We start from the raw sequence: 15,866 nt of genomic DNA on the forward strand, positions 1-15,866 counted from the left end.
AATACAATACAATGGATTCACAAAAAGACAATCAGCATATTTATTTACTAAAAAGTTATCAAAGAAGGCCATGTTAGTAACACTCAGTGCGCACATATCTGAATCTCACAAACTAAGCACCAAAAACGGTTAGTGAGATTTATGAAACTGGTGTTTAGCTTTTTAAGATATCATCAATATTTGCTTTGGAATTACTGCAACCAACAAAGAGAATTGCTTTCAAATGTTCATCAGTCAATCTTGTTCGATGTGCTGACTTCACATACTTCATTTTTGATAATGTTTGCTCACAGACATAAATTGTTCCAAATACTGATGCCATACCAGAGGCGCATGAACTCTCATTGCAGGTACTTACACAAATGGTACAGTGCAGCAGTGGGCCAGATACTTGACTTGACTTGAGACAGCATTCACCTGGGTTGGGTTGAGCTGGCTTCATTCATCCTCAATGCTGCATCTCTCACAAACGCCGACCAGGCCTGGCGATTTGAGGCTAACGACCTCGTGATCTCCAACCACTCCCTATTCCAGCGAATAATGCCGTAGATATGGGGGTTCCAGATCAGCCTTGACTGTCATCAGCCAGGTTTTTCGTTGTCCACCACATCGCTTTCGCCAACCCTGAAGGGGAGCTGGAGCAATTGCTTCATAGATGAATTCTCCTGGTTGACGACGGAGGGCATGACCCAGCCAACGCAGACGTCTCGTTAGGATGACTTGTCGGAGAGAGGTGATTTGGCACTGGTGGGCCAGATGAACTGACTTGACAGGCTGTAGTTTGGTAAACTCTGATGTACAAAAACTTTGCAGTCAGTGTGGTCCAGTCCCTTCAAATGTCTCATATGCCACATAAATAATTAATTGATATTTACGTAACAATGTGACACAAAACTTTTTATACTACAACTGCTATTTTGGTTTGAACACAACAGTTTTTTTAGCTCTCACTGTGGTGGAGTTTCGGATCAGGATACCCACTTAAGTTCAATTTTCTTCATTTTGACAGGGATTTTTCCATTTCCTCCCCAACTATGCTCATGGGAACAATGGGGAGGAGCTCTTTGTGAAAATAAAATTCTTGAAAATCACACACCTTGTTTTGTAAGAATGTTTTCAAATCATTTTTCCTTTTCATTTTCTAACAGAAAAGGCTTCTCCCATGGTTTTTGTGTGCATAGTGCAAAGAAAAAAGAAATGGCCAAAATCAGTCTGGAGGGTCATGGCGAAGTGGGGAGGTAGAAAAAAAAATCATAAATAAAAAAATTTTTTTAATAAAATGCTGCTCCCATCATTTCCAAGGGTGTAGTGAAAACAAAATTGAATAAGTCCCTGTCAAAATGGAGAAAATCCAGCTTATGTGGGTGCAGGGCTGTAGAGTCAGAGTTGGAAACTATTAAGGGGTAGCTGGAGTCAGTAAAACTATTCCGACTCACAATATTTTTATTCTTCAATATAAACCAGTTATAACACATAGGACTACTCAGAGTACATAAAGAGGAGTCGGAGTCGGAGTTTTTTGTTTCAACTCCATGGCCCTGTGTGGGTGCCGTGACCCTGAACCCCACCATTATTGCCGTCATTCTACCTGCAAAGTTCCTGTTTAAAGTTTATCAGGAAAATTCTTCGTTAAACTATCAAGTAAATTCTTTTATTTCTTATCTCTGAATCTCTACTTGTTTCAGTCATTAGACTGTGGCCATGCTGGAGCACCACTTTGAATTTTAGTCAAACAAATCGACCCCAATACTTATTCTTTTAAAGCGTGCTGCTTATTCTATTAGTATCTTCTGCCAAACTGCTAAGTTACAGAGACATAACCACATCAACACCAGTTGTCAAGTGGCAGAAAAACAGATCAAAGACACACAACAGGCTTCATTCAGTTTCCATCTACCAAATCCACTCACAAAGCTTTGGTTGATCTGACACTATTGCAGAAGATGCCCAAGGTGCCACGCAATGGGGTTGAACCCATAATCATGTGGTTGGGAAGCAAGCTTCTTACCACACAGCTAGATGCCTTTCCTAATGTCAACCACTTTACAGAGTGTACTGGGTGTTATGTGACACCAACATCAGTGCTTTTTACATGGCACTGTCCCCAGGGCTTTTTACGGAGGAATTTAAGATGGGCTGCCCCTAGGAGCTCCTCTATGCTGATGACCTTTTCTTATAGCTGAATCACTACCAGAACTAGAGAAGAAAATTTCAGGCATGAAAGCAAGGTCTAGAATCAAAGGGCCTTAGAGTTAATCTAGCAAAAACCAGTTTTAGTAAGTAGGAGAGCAGACAAATCATAAATCCCTTCAGGTAGAACTCCATAAGATGTATCTGATGTAAGCTATGCACACATAAAAGGTGGAGGAATATCAGAGGATGGTGAGCGGAAAATAGTTTTGTGTGTGGAAATTGCACAGGTACAATTAACACCACAGATAATAGACTCCATCAAATGCCAGTGACGAAAATTAGCAGTAGTTGATAGCTTCTGTTACCTAGGTGACCAAGTCAGCAGCAGAGGTGAATGCTCTGATGGTGTAACTGCTAGAATAAGAATAGGCTGGGTAAAGTTCAGAGAGCTCCTACCTCTGTTGGTAACAAAAGGCCTCTTTCAGAGTGAAAGGCAGATTGTATGATACCTGTGCATGAACAGCCATGCTACACAGCAGTAAAACATGGGCTGTGACCACCAAGGATATGCGTAGGCTTGACAGAAATGAAACTAGTATGCTTTGCTGGATGTGTAATGTTACTGTGCCTGTACAACAGAGTGTAAGCATCTTGAGAGAAAAGAGGCATCAGATGTGGTGTGCGAGAGAGACTGCACTGGTATGGTCATGTGATGCACATGGACGAGGACAGATGTGTAACGTGCTGGAGGGAACCTGTGGAAGCAGGAGACGCAGGAAATCATGGAAAGAGGTGGTGAAGCATATGATCTTTGAACGTTGGACTTCATGGAGGCAATGATATGTGACCATGACCTTTGGCAATATGCTGTGCTTGAGAAGATCTGGCAAGCCAAGTGAAATCATAGTTGTGCCATCTGACTTCCACCCGTGCCAGTGGCATGTAAATAGCAATGTTTGAATGTTGGGCCTCATAGAGGTAGTGACATGTAACCGAGACCTTTGGCGATATACTATACTAGAGAAAACCAGTTAAGCCAAGTGAGATTGTAGTCATGGGCAACGCTGGTGTTATGTAACTGGCCCGTAAAAAGTATGCATTACACACTTGGAGTGGTTGGCGTTAGGAAGGGCATTCAGCTGTAGAAACCATGCCAAATCAGTGAAACCTAGTGCAGCTCCCCAGCTTACCAGTTTTCAGTCAACCTGTCCAACCCCTGCCAGCATGGAAAACGGATGTTAAAAGATGATGATGATGATACAAAATCTGGTATAAGAGTGGGTGAACATTAATTTTCTACTTGCATGGTTAAATTACTGTTGTTGATTCTAAGAATCATAATAGTTATGGGCAAGTTCTTATTACTAGTGGCAGATGATTACCTTGATTGAAGCCAAGGATACATGGTTTTTCATCATTGTCTTCCTCACAGGCTTTCTGCTTATCATGCCGGTATCATGTAAAAAGCACCCACTACACTCTTGGAGTGGTTGGTGTTATGAAGGGCATCAAACTGTAAAAAACCTTGCCAGATCAGATTGGAGCTTGGTGCAGCCTCCTGGCTTGCCAGTCCTCAGTCAAACTGTCCAATCCATGCCAGCATGGAAAGCGGATGTTTAATGATGATGATGATGATGCTGGTGCTTATTGATGCCCGAAAGGATGAAAGTCTACCCTGGTGACATCTGAATATAGCAGCATTTTGTCCAGTGTAGTAACAATTCTGCCAGCTTGTCACCTTAATTATTGGCTTCAAATTTTGGCACAAGGCCAGCAATTTTGAGGGAGGGGTAAATCAGTTAGATTGACCCTAGTGCTTCATTAGGTACTTATTTTATCGACCCGAGAAGTATGAAAGGTAAAGTTGACCATGGCAGAATTTGAACTCAGAACACCAAGTTGGAAGAAATGCTGCAAAGTATTTTTCCTGACACACTTGCAACCTTAATTATTGACAATAAATCAGATAGAAGGAATGAGAACCACTGTATCTCAAAGCTGATTCATATAGCTACAAGTAACACCTCATTTTGTTCAGTAAGGAAATTCAGAAGAGGATGAGAGACCACTTCTTGGAATACAGCATCAAGGCTCTCTGTGGACTTCTCTATGGCTCATTCTGGTGTTCAGTTTAATGGTTCAAAACTCAGCAAGAGCCTCACTACACAAGTTATCATCATCATCATCGTTTAGTGTCTGTTTTCTATGCATTCATGGGTTGGACGGTTTGACTGGGGACTGGCAAGCCAGGAGGCTACACCATGCCCCAATCTGATCTGGCAATGTTTCTACAGCTGGATGCCCTTCCTAATGCCAACTACTCCAAGAGTGTAGTGGATGCTTTTTATGTGCTACCGACATGGGAGCCAGTCAGGTGGCACTGGCCATATTGTCATGTAAATATTTTCCAGGTTTCTATGATGTGTGAAGATTTTGAGACTGTTAATTGGTGAGTGAACGAACTTTTACCAAAATTAGGTTAATCAAAAAACTTAGCCAATTCTATCATAAGCACTAAAGTAAACTCTTGCATCCAAGTCGGATGTTAATATTGAAGTTAAAACAACAATGATGCTTTACAAGGATAACAAACAAAATAATACATTGTAAATATATTTCTTTCTATTTATTTGTAAATATTTTATCAAAAATATTATAACCGTATGGTTTTAACAGTGTGAATAAACTTATAAGATAAATGGTGATTTTTAGAAAATGTTTTCTCACAAACCTCAATATTAAGTTTTTTCTCCATCATGAATCTTACGCTTATGCTTAGATAAATAACCCCTGCAAACAAATGATTTCCCACAAATATCACAGCTGTATTGTTTTTCCCCAAAGTGAATACGTGTATGTTCTCTTAAGGTGTTCTTATGTGAAAATTCTTTCCCACAGATTTCACAGGTGTAGGGTTTCTCTCCGGTATGTGTACGTTTGTGTCTCGTTAAAGGGCCATTTTGAGAAAATGTCTGACCACAGATTTCACAGCAGTGTGGCTTCTCCCCAGTATGAATCCGTTTATGTACTCTTAAACTGCCTTTATCTGAAAATTCTTTCCCACAAACTTCACAGTGAAAAGGAGTTTCCCCTGTATGAATACGTTTATGTATTGTTAAAATGTATTTTTCAGGGAACGCTTTGCCACAGATTTCACAGCGGTGTCGTTTTTCCCCAGTGTGAACACGTTTGTGTCTTAACAAGGAGCCACTGCTTGGACATTTTTTCCCACATACTTCACAGTGATAAGGTTTCTCTCCAGTGTGAGTACGTTTGTGAACTGTTAGAGAAGATTTTACAGCATATGATTTCCCGCATATTTCACAGTCGTATGGCTTCGAGTGCACCCCTTCGTGGTAGCGTAAGTCACTCTGATAAGAAAAAGCTTTCCCACAATCATCACATTTATATGGCTTCTCCCCGGTGTGGGTGTGTTTATGTCTTGTTAAATTACCGATTCGAGAAAATGTCTTGCCACAAATTTCACAGTGGTGTGGCTTCTCTCCAGTGTGAGTACGTTTGTGGGCCATTAAACCAGATTTTGCAGAAAATGGCTTTCCACAGATTTCGCAGTGGTATGGTTTCTCCCCAGTGTGTGTACGTTTATGCAGTGGTAAATAAGCTTTTGCAGAAAATGTTTTGCCACAAATTTCACAATGGTATGGCTTCTCTCCAGTATGACTACGTTCGTGTACTATTAAATAAGCTTTTGCCGAGAAGTCTTTCCCACATATTTCACATTTGAATTCCTTTTCCCCTGTATGAGTCCACTTATGAAGAGATAATTTACAGTTTGTAAGTATTTTCCCACAAATTTCACATTTATAATGTTTACCTACTTTTAGAAACATTCTTTTAACAATGAGACTTCAAAGTTAAATTAGAGTTTTATTTCTTCCTGTCCATGAAGACATCTGCAAGTAAACCTCTCTCTCTTAACACCACCAACTTCATAGTATCTTCTATCAGAAATGACCTGAAATAAAATAAAATACATAGTTACTAAACAGTTTGTATAATGTGTGACTTTTCAGACAAGGAATCAAATGTTAGTTAAGCTGCTGTAACACATTAGAACTAACAAAAGTTGGAGTTGAGAAAGACATATTTGTTTTTATTGAAGGACAATGGAAACACCAAAATACTTTAATGGTCCTTCTTGCAGAGTTAATGAGTCAAGAAAAGAATCAAACAACAAAGAAATAAAAAAAAAAAAAACTGATTGGAATGATGAAATATTTAAATAAACATCTTTTAATTTTACTTTTACTTGACTAATTTTTAAAATTTTGCCATCAGGAAGTTCACTGCTAAATAAGAAATTTGTATGAAATAACAAATGTTCATTTGTTTGTCAGAAGAATCTACGACCTCGCTTTCTGAATAAAGAACTTTTTAAAAGAAGTTTTCCTATTAGACACAGGAGTGGGTGTGTGGTAAGTAGCTATTGGCAGTCTCTATTTTGATTCCCGGAGTGACCTTGGCAGGATTTGAACTCAGAACATAAAGAGCCAAGAGAAACACTGTATGGCACTTGGTCCCTAGCTCTAACTATTCAGCCAGATCGTCGCTACCAATAGACACAATTAACATATCATCTCACTTCAGTAAACAAACCATCAATTCCCCTTTGTCCATCCATACCGATTATTTTAGCACGTTAATCATTTATACAGTTTTTGTAAATAGATAACAGCTTCTGTTTTGGGCGATCTTTCGTCTCTAGTAGAACTTTCCGTCGATTTCCGTAAAAAAAAAATTTTTTTTTTTACATATGGGCTTGCGGGAACTTTTGAAGTAATATACATACATATACACATACACCGAGTAAAAAATTTCAGTTATCTCTTTCTTTCACACATTACTCTGTCTCTTCACACACACTAACAGAAGCACTTCACTTACACAACATACTGTCTGTCTCCCACACCCCATCAAACACACACACACACGTCCATCAATGCTCCCATGCACGGTAATTTCAAAAGAACTTCCCTCGTCATACAATCGCTTTCTCTTAGTCTCTTTCGCTCTCAAAAACCCTGAACACTCTCATTACTTCAAAAGTTCCCGCAAGCCCATATGTAGAAAAAAAAAATTTTTTTACAGAAATCGACGGAAAGGTCTACTAGAGACGAAAGATTGCCCTGTTTTGTGTAAAATACTACTTTGTTCATACATTATAACTTGAAGTTTTGCGGTAGAAATAACGGGGGAGGTAAAGTACATGTACACTACCAGTTTTTTGGCGTAACAAATACAAACAATATGTAAATATCATCTCACCTGAAAATAAGGTTCTTCTTATATTTGTTTGGGGGATCTTGGAGTATAACGCAACACTGTCATCTCAGTAAACTTGAGATTTTGTTTCAGCTTCGTTGTGGTGCACCTGAGCACTGTATACAATAATTTCATTTCATTATTATTTTAAATAAACAATATCGATTACAATACTTTAGTAACAAGAATTTTAAACAAACGAAGACAGAATTTTTGTAGCTAAAGCTCGAGAGACACCAGGTTGAGATGAGTAATTTACAGCAAATCAAAGTACTTTATATGATAGAATAACAAATACAATAGACGATTACAGATCACAAGTTGAGGTCCTACAAGACACCGTGTAAATAAACTGTTGAGGGAAAAATGAGATGGTACGTTATAGTCCAAGACCATCGACAGCCAACAACAACATTATATAATTGTCACTGTACAGCTGGTAGGTAGCCACAATATATATAATTATCACCATACAGCCGTAGATAGCCGATATATATATATATAATTATCACTATAGAGCTCGGAGGCGGTCACATACTTTCCCGCTCTCATTTTTCATTCATTTACAATGTTTTATAAAAACCAAGATGGCAAGACAGAAACGAATTTCATTGGTGCGCTCTGATCATGTGACCTTAATGGATTATAGGCTGATACGAGTTCTGGGTTAAGGGAAATAACTCTCAATTTATACACGCATCTATATGTGTTATCTTCGTTTCAGGTATTAGACTGCGGCCATGCTGGGGCATCACCTTGAAGAATTTTAGTCGGAAGAATCGATCCCAATATTTTTTTGGTAAAATCTGGTACATATTTCAACGGTCTCTTACCGGTTGTCAAGCGATGGTGAGGGCCAAACACATACATAAACACACACACACAAGACTTATTCTTCTCGGACAAGACTAAAAACATATAGGATAGAAACACACACGATAGCCTTTTAGACAATTGCATAACACAGAAATACAGGCGCGCAATCCGACCCCAGAGGTTCCTTCAATGTGGTGATGGGACCCTACGACAGCATCGACGTATGTGACCTCATTGGACTCTACATCCTGGACACCTTTGGGGAGAAGTTCCCTTCAGTCCTCTTCGGTCTCTACAGAGATGATGCTCTGGCCATCTCTAGAGGAGCCAGTGGGTACACATTTGATCGGCTGAGAAAGGACCTGATTAGTGCCATAGGCTCCATGGGACTCAAAATAACTATTGAGACCAACTTCATCACCGTGGACTTCCTAGATGTCTCTCTAGACTTGGGTTCCGGTACACACAGACCATACCGCAAACCAAACAACAGGCTGTTCTACATCAACACAGCCTCCTGCTACCCCCTCTCGTGTTCAAGAACCCAGTGAAGAGTGTTAGCAAGAGGATCTTGAATCTGTCCCCAAGTCAAGAAATGTTCGACTCCGCAGCTCCGTATTACAACGTGGCACTGGAGTCCAGTGGGTTTAAAGGCCGCATCTCCTATATGCCGGGCCCTAGCACCCGCAAAAGCAAACGCCACCGGAACGTTGTTCGGTTTAACCCCCTCCCACACTTCTCACACAAAGTTAAGACTTAACTCTCATAACCTTTCTTTGTTGTGCAATTTGTTTCTCTTCTGGGTCTTTGCTGAGATCAGTAAGCCTTGCACTTCTGGGTTTATTCAGGCCACCCGTAAGTCTTTCTTGAGAATTTCACAACCAGACTGTTTCACTTCATCAGTTGATGTATTTATTTTTGATGCTGTTGTTTAGCAGACGCTTGAAGGCTCTCTGTAATTATTTTAGGCCTCCTCTTCCATCTTTTCTTCTAACATAAAATCTGTCAATATCACTGCTTCTGTGTTATATATAATGATAGAGACTACTTATATGCACTAAAGGTGTGTTTTTGCCAATGTTTACATCTGTATGCTCGCTCTATAACCGTGTTTACTAGGGGATTTTTAGAAAAAATAATGAAAAATAGCTTAGAATTGCAGAGAAGACAGAATTCCTTGTCTTTGTCATAAGGTATCGAGATTGAGAGAATCAACCATTCTAAATGAAATTGTTCATTGTGGTCTTTTAGATCCCAAATCAGTTTGCTGAGACCGGTACTATTACGTTTATTTCTATCCCGAAAGTAAAATATTTGATTTACACCTGCGTTAAACTCCATTTATTTATTCACACACACACATACATACATACATACATACATACATACTACATACATACATACATGCATGCATGCATGTATGTATGTATGTATGTATGTATAACGTTTCTGCCAGCTCGCCGCCATAAAAAAAAGAAGTAAATATTGTCAGATGAAAAGGAGTGTGATTAAAGGGAGAGTTGGCTGTTGTTTCTAGCATATCCCATGACCACCTTCCTCATTTCTTTCTCACTGTCAAGTATTGCTATTTTTCAATATTTTCCCTCCATAAACTCATTAATAGCATAAACTCATTTATGCTATTTGAAAACTTTTTTCTAAAAATTTGATTTTTATCAACACCTAAACCTTATAGGTCATGTAATGTGCTAGAAACAACAGCCAAATCTCACTTCAATCCCACACCTTTTCGTCTGAAAATATTTACTTTTTTTTTTTACCGAAAATGCTTCTCCTATAGTTTTTAAGTGCCAAGTGTGCCCAAAAATCATTGTGCGTAGTGCCACAAAATCAAAAGGGGAAAATGGGGGTGGAGTATAAAAAAAAACCCCATAATTTTTCATTTTTCGGAAATTTTTGCTAAAAAGATAGTTGAGAATATTTGCAAGGGCACCGTGATAAACAAAAATTTTGAAAAATCCCAATCAAAACGGAGAAATTTCAACCCTTTGGTGCTTCCTAAGTCCACCATCCGTCGTTACAACAAACATCCTCATTTAATGTTATGTAAATTGGGAGTGATTTCCCCTTATGTGCAGCTCTTCTAACTATAAACCAAAAAGACTACATGACGTAAGATGAAAACCGGAGTTGGTTGATTGATTCTATTTTATAAGATACCAGTCATATTCTACGGCACCTACTCTACAAAATCCTTCACTACATACATCCATTATGTTTTGTATCTGCAGTCTTTGGTAATTTCAATTCTGAGTAGCGACAGTTGGCACACACGCACTTACGCGCTCGCGCACGCACAGATCGATATCAGGAAATTTCAAAAGATCGATACATCGAGGTGGGTTACCGTCTGTTTATGTTTCGTCTTTGTGCTTGATATAGTCCGTTGTTTCCCCACTTGAGATTGATACAGTAGAATTTGTTACGTCAATCTTTCTGTTACATATTTCATTTCTTATTATATAATTTATTTCTTGAGAAGTAAATTATTATCATTTATATTTGTGTGATTCGAACTCGTCAGCTTCTTTTTAACCCCGTGTTGATATTAAACATTTGGCAATCTTTCGTCTCTAGTAGACCTTTCCGTCGATTTCCGTAAAAATTTTTTTTTTACATATGGGCTTGCGGGAATTTTTGAAGTAATGAGAGCGAAAGAGACTAAGAGAAAGCGATTGTATGACGAGGGAAGTTCTTTTGAAGTTACCGTGCATGGGAGCATTGATGTACATGTGTGTGTGTGTGTGTTTGATGGGGTGTGGGAGACAGACAGTATGTTGTGTATTTTTTTACGGAAATCGACGGAAAGGTCTACTAGAGACGAAAGATCGCCAAAACATTTTTTTCTAAGCTCTAGGACCGGTTACCCGGTATCCATGCCCTATATAAGCGACCGAGATAACTTAGGAAAGTAACGCAATTAAAACAGGGACCAGCAATAATGAGAGAAATAAAACCTTCCCTCAATTAACGAAAAGAATAAAAAAAAATGAGTCAAAAGAGTCTATTCATTCATTTATCTCTAATTTCTGTCTTGAACATCGGAATTCCGATTGAGCAGACGAAAATTTTCTAAATGAATTAATATCGTTCCTCTCTTCACTTTTATTGAAACACACGCACGCACATATTACTCTTTGGAAACTTTTTAATTAACCAAATTCATGTCTTGCTCTCCCATTTCACCCCATCAAACATAAAAATCGTTTCGTGTTACTTTTGTTTTATAGCACCTGGGGTTGGACATTTCAGATTCACATTATAGGCAGAATCACTCTGCATGGAACTATATATACAAAAGATATGCAACTCTTTAAATTGTAACATTCTTTTAGATATTCTTTTCTACCCTAGGCACAAGGCTTGATATCTTTTGGGGAGGGGCCAGTCGATTAGATCGACCCCAGTATGCAACTGGTACCTAATTCATCTACCCCGAAAGGATGAAAGGCAAAGTCAACCTCAGCGAAATTTGGACTCAGAACGTAAAGACAGACGAAATACCTATTTCTTTACTACCCACAAGGGGCTAAACACAGAGAGGACAAACAAGGACAGACAGACGGATTAAGTCGATTATATCGACCCTGGTGCCTAACTGGTACTTAATTTATCGACCCCCGAAAGGATGAAAGGCAAAGTCGACCTCGGCGGAATTTGAACTCAGAACGTAACGGCAGACGAAATACCGCTACGCATTTCGCCTGGCATGCTCACGTTTCTACTAGCTCGCTGCTTTAGTATTATCTACAATAGTGACTGGATTATGTATATTCCTGTTTAGATTGTGCAGTGATGCCTGATGAAATGGTTTGGTTATATTATTTTAGAATATAATACATTAATAAACAAATAAATAACTATTTTTTGGAAACATATGTAACATAAGGCGCAGGAGTGGCTGTGTGGTAAGTAGCTTGCTAACCAACCACATGGTTCTGGGTTCAGTCCCACTGCGTGGCACCTTGGCCAAGTGTCTTCTGTTATAGCCTCGGGCTGACCAATGCCTTGTGAGTGGATTTGGTAGACGGAAACTGAAAGAAGCCTGTCGTATATATGTATATATATATGTGTGTGTGTTTGTCCCCCTAGCATTGCTTGACAACCGATGCTGGTGTGTTTACGTCCCCGTCACTTAGCGGTTCCGCAAAAGAGACCGATAGAATAAGTACTGGGCTTACAAAGAATAAGTCCCGGGGTCGATTTGCTCGACTAAAAGGCGGTGCTCCAGCATGGCCGCAGTCAAATGACTGAAACAAGTAAAAGAGTAAAAGGGAGAGTATAACTGAACAATTTTTCCCATTCATTTTTATCATCATTATTTAACGTTCAAGTTCCATACTGGTGAAAGCGCATTGCTCAGTGTTTAGAGCATTGGGCTCACAATCACGAGGTAGTGAATTTGATTCATGGGCTGGGCTCTATGTTGTGTTCTTGAGCAAGACTCTTTATTTCACATTGTTCCAGTTCACTCAGCTGTAGAAATGAGTTGTGAGGTCACTGGTGCCAAGCCGTATCGGCCCCTTTGCCTTTCCCTTGGATAACATCAGTGGTGTGGAGAGGAGAAGCTGGTATGCATGGGTGACTGCTGGTCTTTCATGAACAACCTTACCCGGACTTGTGCATTGGAAGGAAACTTTCTAAGTGCAGTCCTCTTGTCATTCATGACCTGAAGGGGGTCTTTACCCTTTTTACTATACTGGCATCAGGTGGATGGTTTGACAAGTTCTGATGTGTCCAAAGACTGCATCAATTTCCAATGTCTGCTTTGGCACGGGTATTATGGGTGGATGTCCCTCCTAATTTGAACCACTTTACAGCGTGAATTTGGTGCTTTTTATGTGCCATCTGCACTATTGAGATCACCATGCAGTTCACAGGACTGAGGAAGGTGCAGGGGTCAGCTTCATGCTTAGATAGCACGTTCCTGCAGAGGAATCTGCAGGCCTACTCACTATTTGTGTGTGAGTGTAAGATATTTTCTCAATCCTGAAGAAATACAGACTTCATACTAAAGTAGATTTATTTTATTTAATTCTCAAAGCAACAGAAAATAGTGAGCCTGCTAATAAAATCACAAGTCTGGTCATGTTATTTCCATGCTACTGCCTGGTTGTATTAAACTTACTGTTTTCTGTAATGAAATATGTTTTAAATCTGTGAATAATTGGTCAACAGTTAAGAGATTCTATTGTAACAGTAGCAAGAGTATGTTTGTTTTAATATTTCCTTACAAATAGGTGTAGGAGTGGCTGTGTGGTAAGTAGCTCGCTTACCAACCACATAGTTCTGGGTTCATTCCCACTGCGTGGCACCTTGGGCAAGTGTCTTCTTCAATAGCCTCGGGCTGACCAAAGCCTTGTGAGTGGATTTGGTAGATGGAAACTGAAAGAAGCCGTCGTATATATGTATATATATATGTGTGTGTGTGTGTGTGTGTATGTTTGTGTATCTGTGTTTGTCTCCCCAACATCGCTTGACAACTGATGCTGGTGTATTTACGTCCCTGTAAATTAGTGGTTCAGCAAAAGAGACCAATAGAATAAGTACTAGGCTTCCAAAGAATAAGTCCTGGGGTCGATTTGCTTGACTAAAGGCAGTGCTCCAGCATGGCCACAGTCAAATGACTGAAACAAGTAAAAGAGGATATTGTTTTCATGTGAAGTCATTTCTGAGATGCTGAAAGGAGTTGACAGAGTTGTGATTCTCTTGTGTTTGATTCTAGAAACCTTTGAGATACTTTTTGACATTAGTCAATTCTGTTGTACTGGTAACTACTCATTACATAACTTATTGATAGTATTTAATATTTATTTTAATTTGTTTCAGAAAATCTGTTTGAAAGAGGATTTTTCTATGGAAGATGTGAGTGTTGGAAGAGAGATTCAAATGTCTTCATTGAAACAAAGAACAAAAATTGTAAAATTTTAACCTTCAAGTTTTGTTACTGAAAGAATGTCTGAGGTAAGAAATTGCAGATGTGATATTTGTGGGAAAAAATGCAACTTATCTGTTTGTGAGTGCACTCATACAAAGGAAAATCCCTATCACTGTGAAATATGTGAGGAAACAATATCTGAAAAAGCTAACATAACAGAACATGAACAGAGTCTCAATGACAAGAAAGTGCACCATTGTAAAATATGTGGGAAGCAGTTTTCTCAATTTAGTACATTAACACGGCATAAACGTATTCACACCGGAGAGAAACCCTACCACTGTGAAATCTGTGGCAAAGCATTTGCTGAGAATTATTTTTTAACATTACACATTCGTACTCACACTGGAGAGAAACCATATAAGTGTGAAGTGTGTGGAAAGGCCTTTTCTCAAATGAGTCATTTAGCAGGACATAAACATATTCACAATGAAGAAAAACCATTCCACTGTGAAATGTGTGGGAAAACTTTTTCTGAAATAAGTCTTGTAAAGAAACATAAACGTCTTCACAATGAGGAAAAACCACACCACTGTGAAATATGTGGAAAAGAATTTTCGATTAGTGCCAACTTAATACGACACAAACGAACTCATACAGGGGAGAAACCATACCAATGTGAGATCTGTGCGAAAACATTTTCTGAAATTGGTCATTTAACAAGACATAAACGTTTCCACACTGGAGAAAAGCCACACAATTGTGAAATCTGTGGGAAAGCATTTTCCACAAAAGGTAATTTAACAATCCACAAACGTATTCACACTGGGGAGAAACCGTATCGGTGTGAAGTTTGTGGGAAAGCATTCTCTGATAGACGTTATATATATGTACACAAAAATACTCACACTGGAGAGAAACTATTTCCCTGTGAAATCTGTGGGAAAGCATTTTCTCAAGTTGGTCATTTGAAAAGGCATAAATATATTCACACCGGGGAGAAACCATACCACTGTGAAGTTTGTGGAAAAAATTTTTCAAACAGTGGCACCTTAGTAAGACATAAACGTGTTCATACTGGAGAAAAGCCGCACCACTGTGAAATCTGTGGAAAAACATTTTCTCAAAATGGTGCCTTAACAAGCCATCAACGTATTCATACTGGAGAAAAGCCATTCACATGCGATGATTGTGGGAAAGCTTTTTCTACAAAAAGGTATCTTCGAAGACACGAACATGTACACTCATATTAAAAAGAAACCATTTACTCATCATAATTACTTAACTATGCTCAAAGTCATTCATACAAGTAGAAGACTGTTAAGATATAAATTTTGAGGGAAAGGATTTTCTGATTCCAATGACTTTGGAAGCACAAATATAATTTATTTTGGGGAAAATAGGTTTACCATTATGAAATTTGGTGGAAATCATATTCTCCAACCAATCACTTATCCATACATAGATGTCTTTTTGAGAAAACCGATTTGGCTGTGAGCTTTCAGAGAGAATAATGTTGGCTGTTAATCACCACATGTTAAAATGTATTTGCAATGTATAAAAAGTATTCTATGGAATTATGGTAAATCCATTTCTTAGAATTGTTATTTAGGGTTGATGCCAGTGCTGCCTGACTGGCTCCTGTGCCAGTGGCATGTAAAAAGCACCATTTGAGTGTGGTTGATGCCAGTTCTGCCTGATTGGCTCCTGTGCCAGTGGCACGTAAAAAGCACCC

General features: G+C 38.9%; 2 protein-coding genes across 4 annotated transcripts; one reads left to right on the top strand and one right to left on the bottom strand.

The window, feature by feature from the left end:
* Window positions 1–4,735: 4,735 nt before the first annotated feature.
* On the bottom strand, window positions 4,736–10,288 carry LOC115213393 (zinc finger protein 737-like). 3 transcript variants are annotated; one of them, XM_036504227.1, is made up of 3 exons: window positions 10,239–10,288; window positions 7,420–7,532; window positions 4,736–6,109 (listed from the first exon to the last, which is right to left on the bottom strand). In XM_036504227.1, the coding sequence occupies exon 3, from the start codon at window positions 5,982–5,984 to the stop codon at window positions 4,872–4,874; it is 1,113 nt and encodes a 370-aa protein (XP_036360120.1). In that variant the 5' UTR covers window positions 5,985–6,109; window positions 7,420–7,532; window positions 10,239–10,288; the 3' UTR covers window positions 4,736–4,871. The 3 variants fall into 3 exon arrangements, with proteins under 3 accessions (XP_036360120.1, XP_029638202.1, XP_036360121.1); XM_029782342.2 differs by lacking the exon at window positions 10,239–10,288 and having other exon boundaries at window positions 7,420–8,162; XM_036504228.1 differs by lacking the exon at window positions 10,239–10,288 and having other exon boundaries at window positions 4,736–6,085; window positions 7,416–8,162.
* A 46-nt stretch (window positions 10,289–10,334) lies between these two features.
* Window positions 10,335–15,866, top strand: LOC115213323 (zinc finger protein OZF-like). The gene is made up of 2 exons (XM_029782258.2): window positions 10,335–10,591; window positions 14,083–15,866. Exon 2 carries the CDS (start codon window positions 14,209–14,211, stop codon window positions 15,382–15,384), a length of 1,176 nt encoding a protein of 391 aa, XP_029638118.1. The 5' UTR covers window positions 10,335–10,591; window positions 14,083–14,208; the 3' UTR covers window positions 15,385–15,866.

Source organism: Octopus sinensis, linkage group LG6 (genome assembly GCF_006345805.1).
Source record: "Octopus sinensis linkage group LG6, ASM634580v1, whole genome shotgun sequence".
NCBI lineage: Eukaryota > Metazoa > Mollusca > Cephalopoda > Octopoda > Octopodidae > Octopus > Octopus sinensis.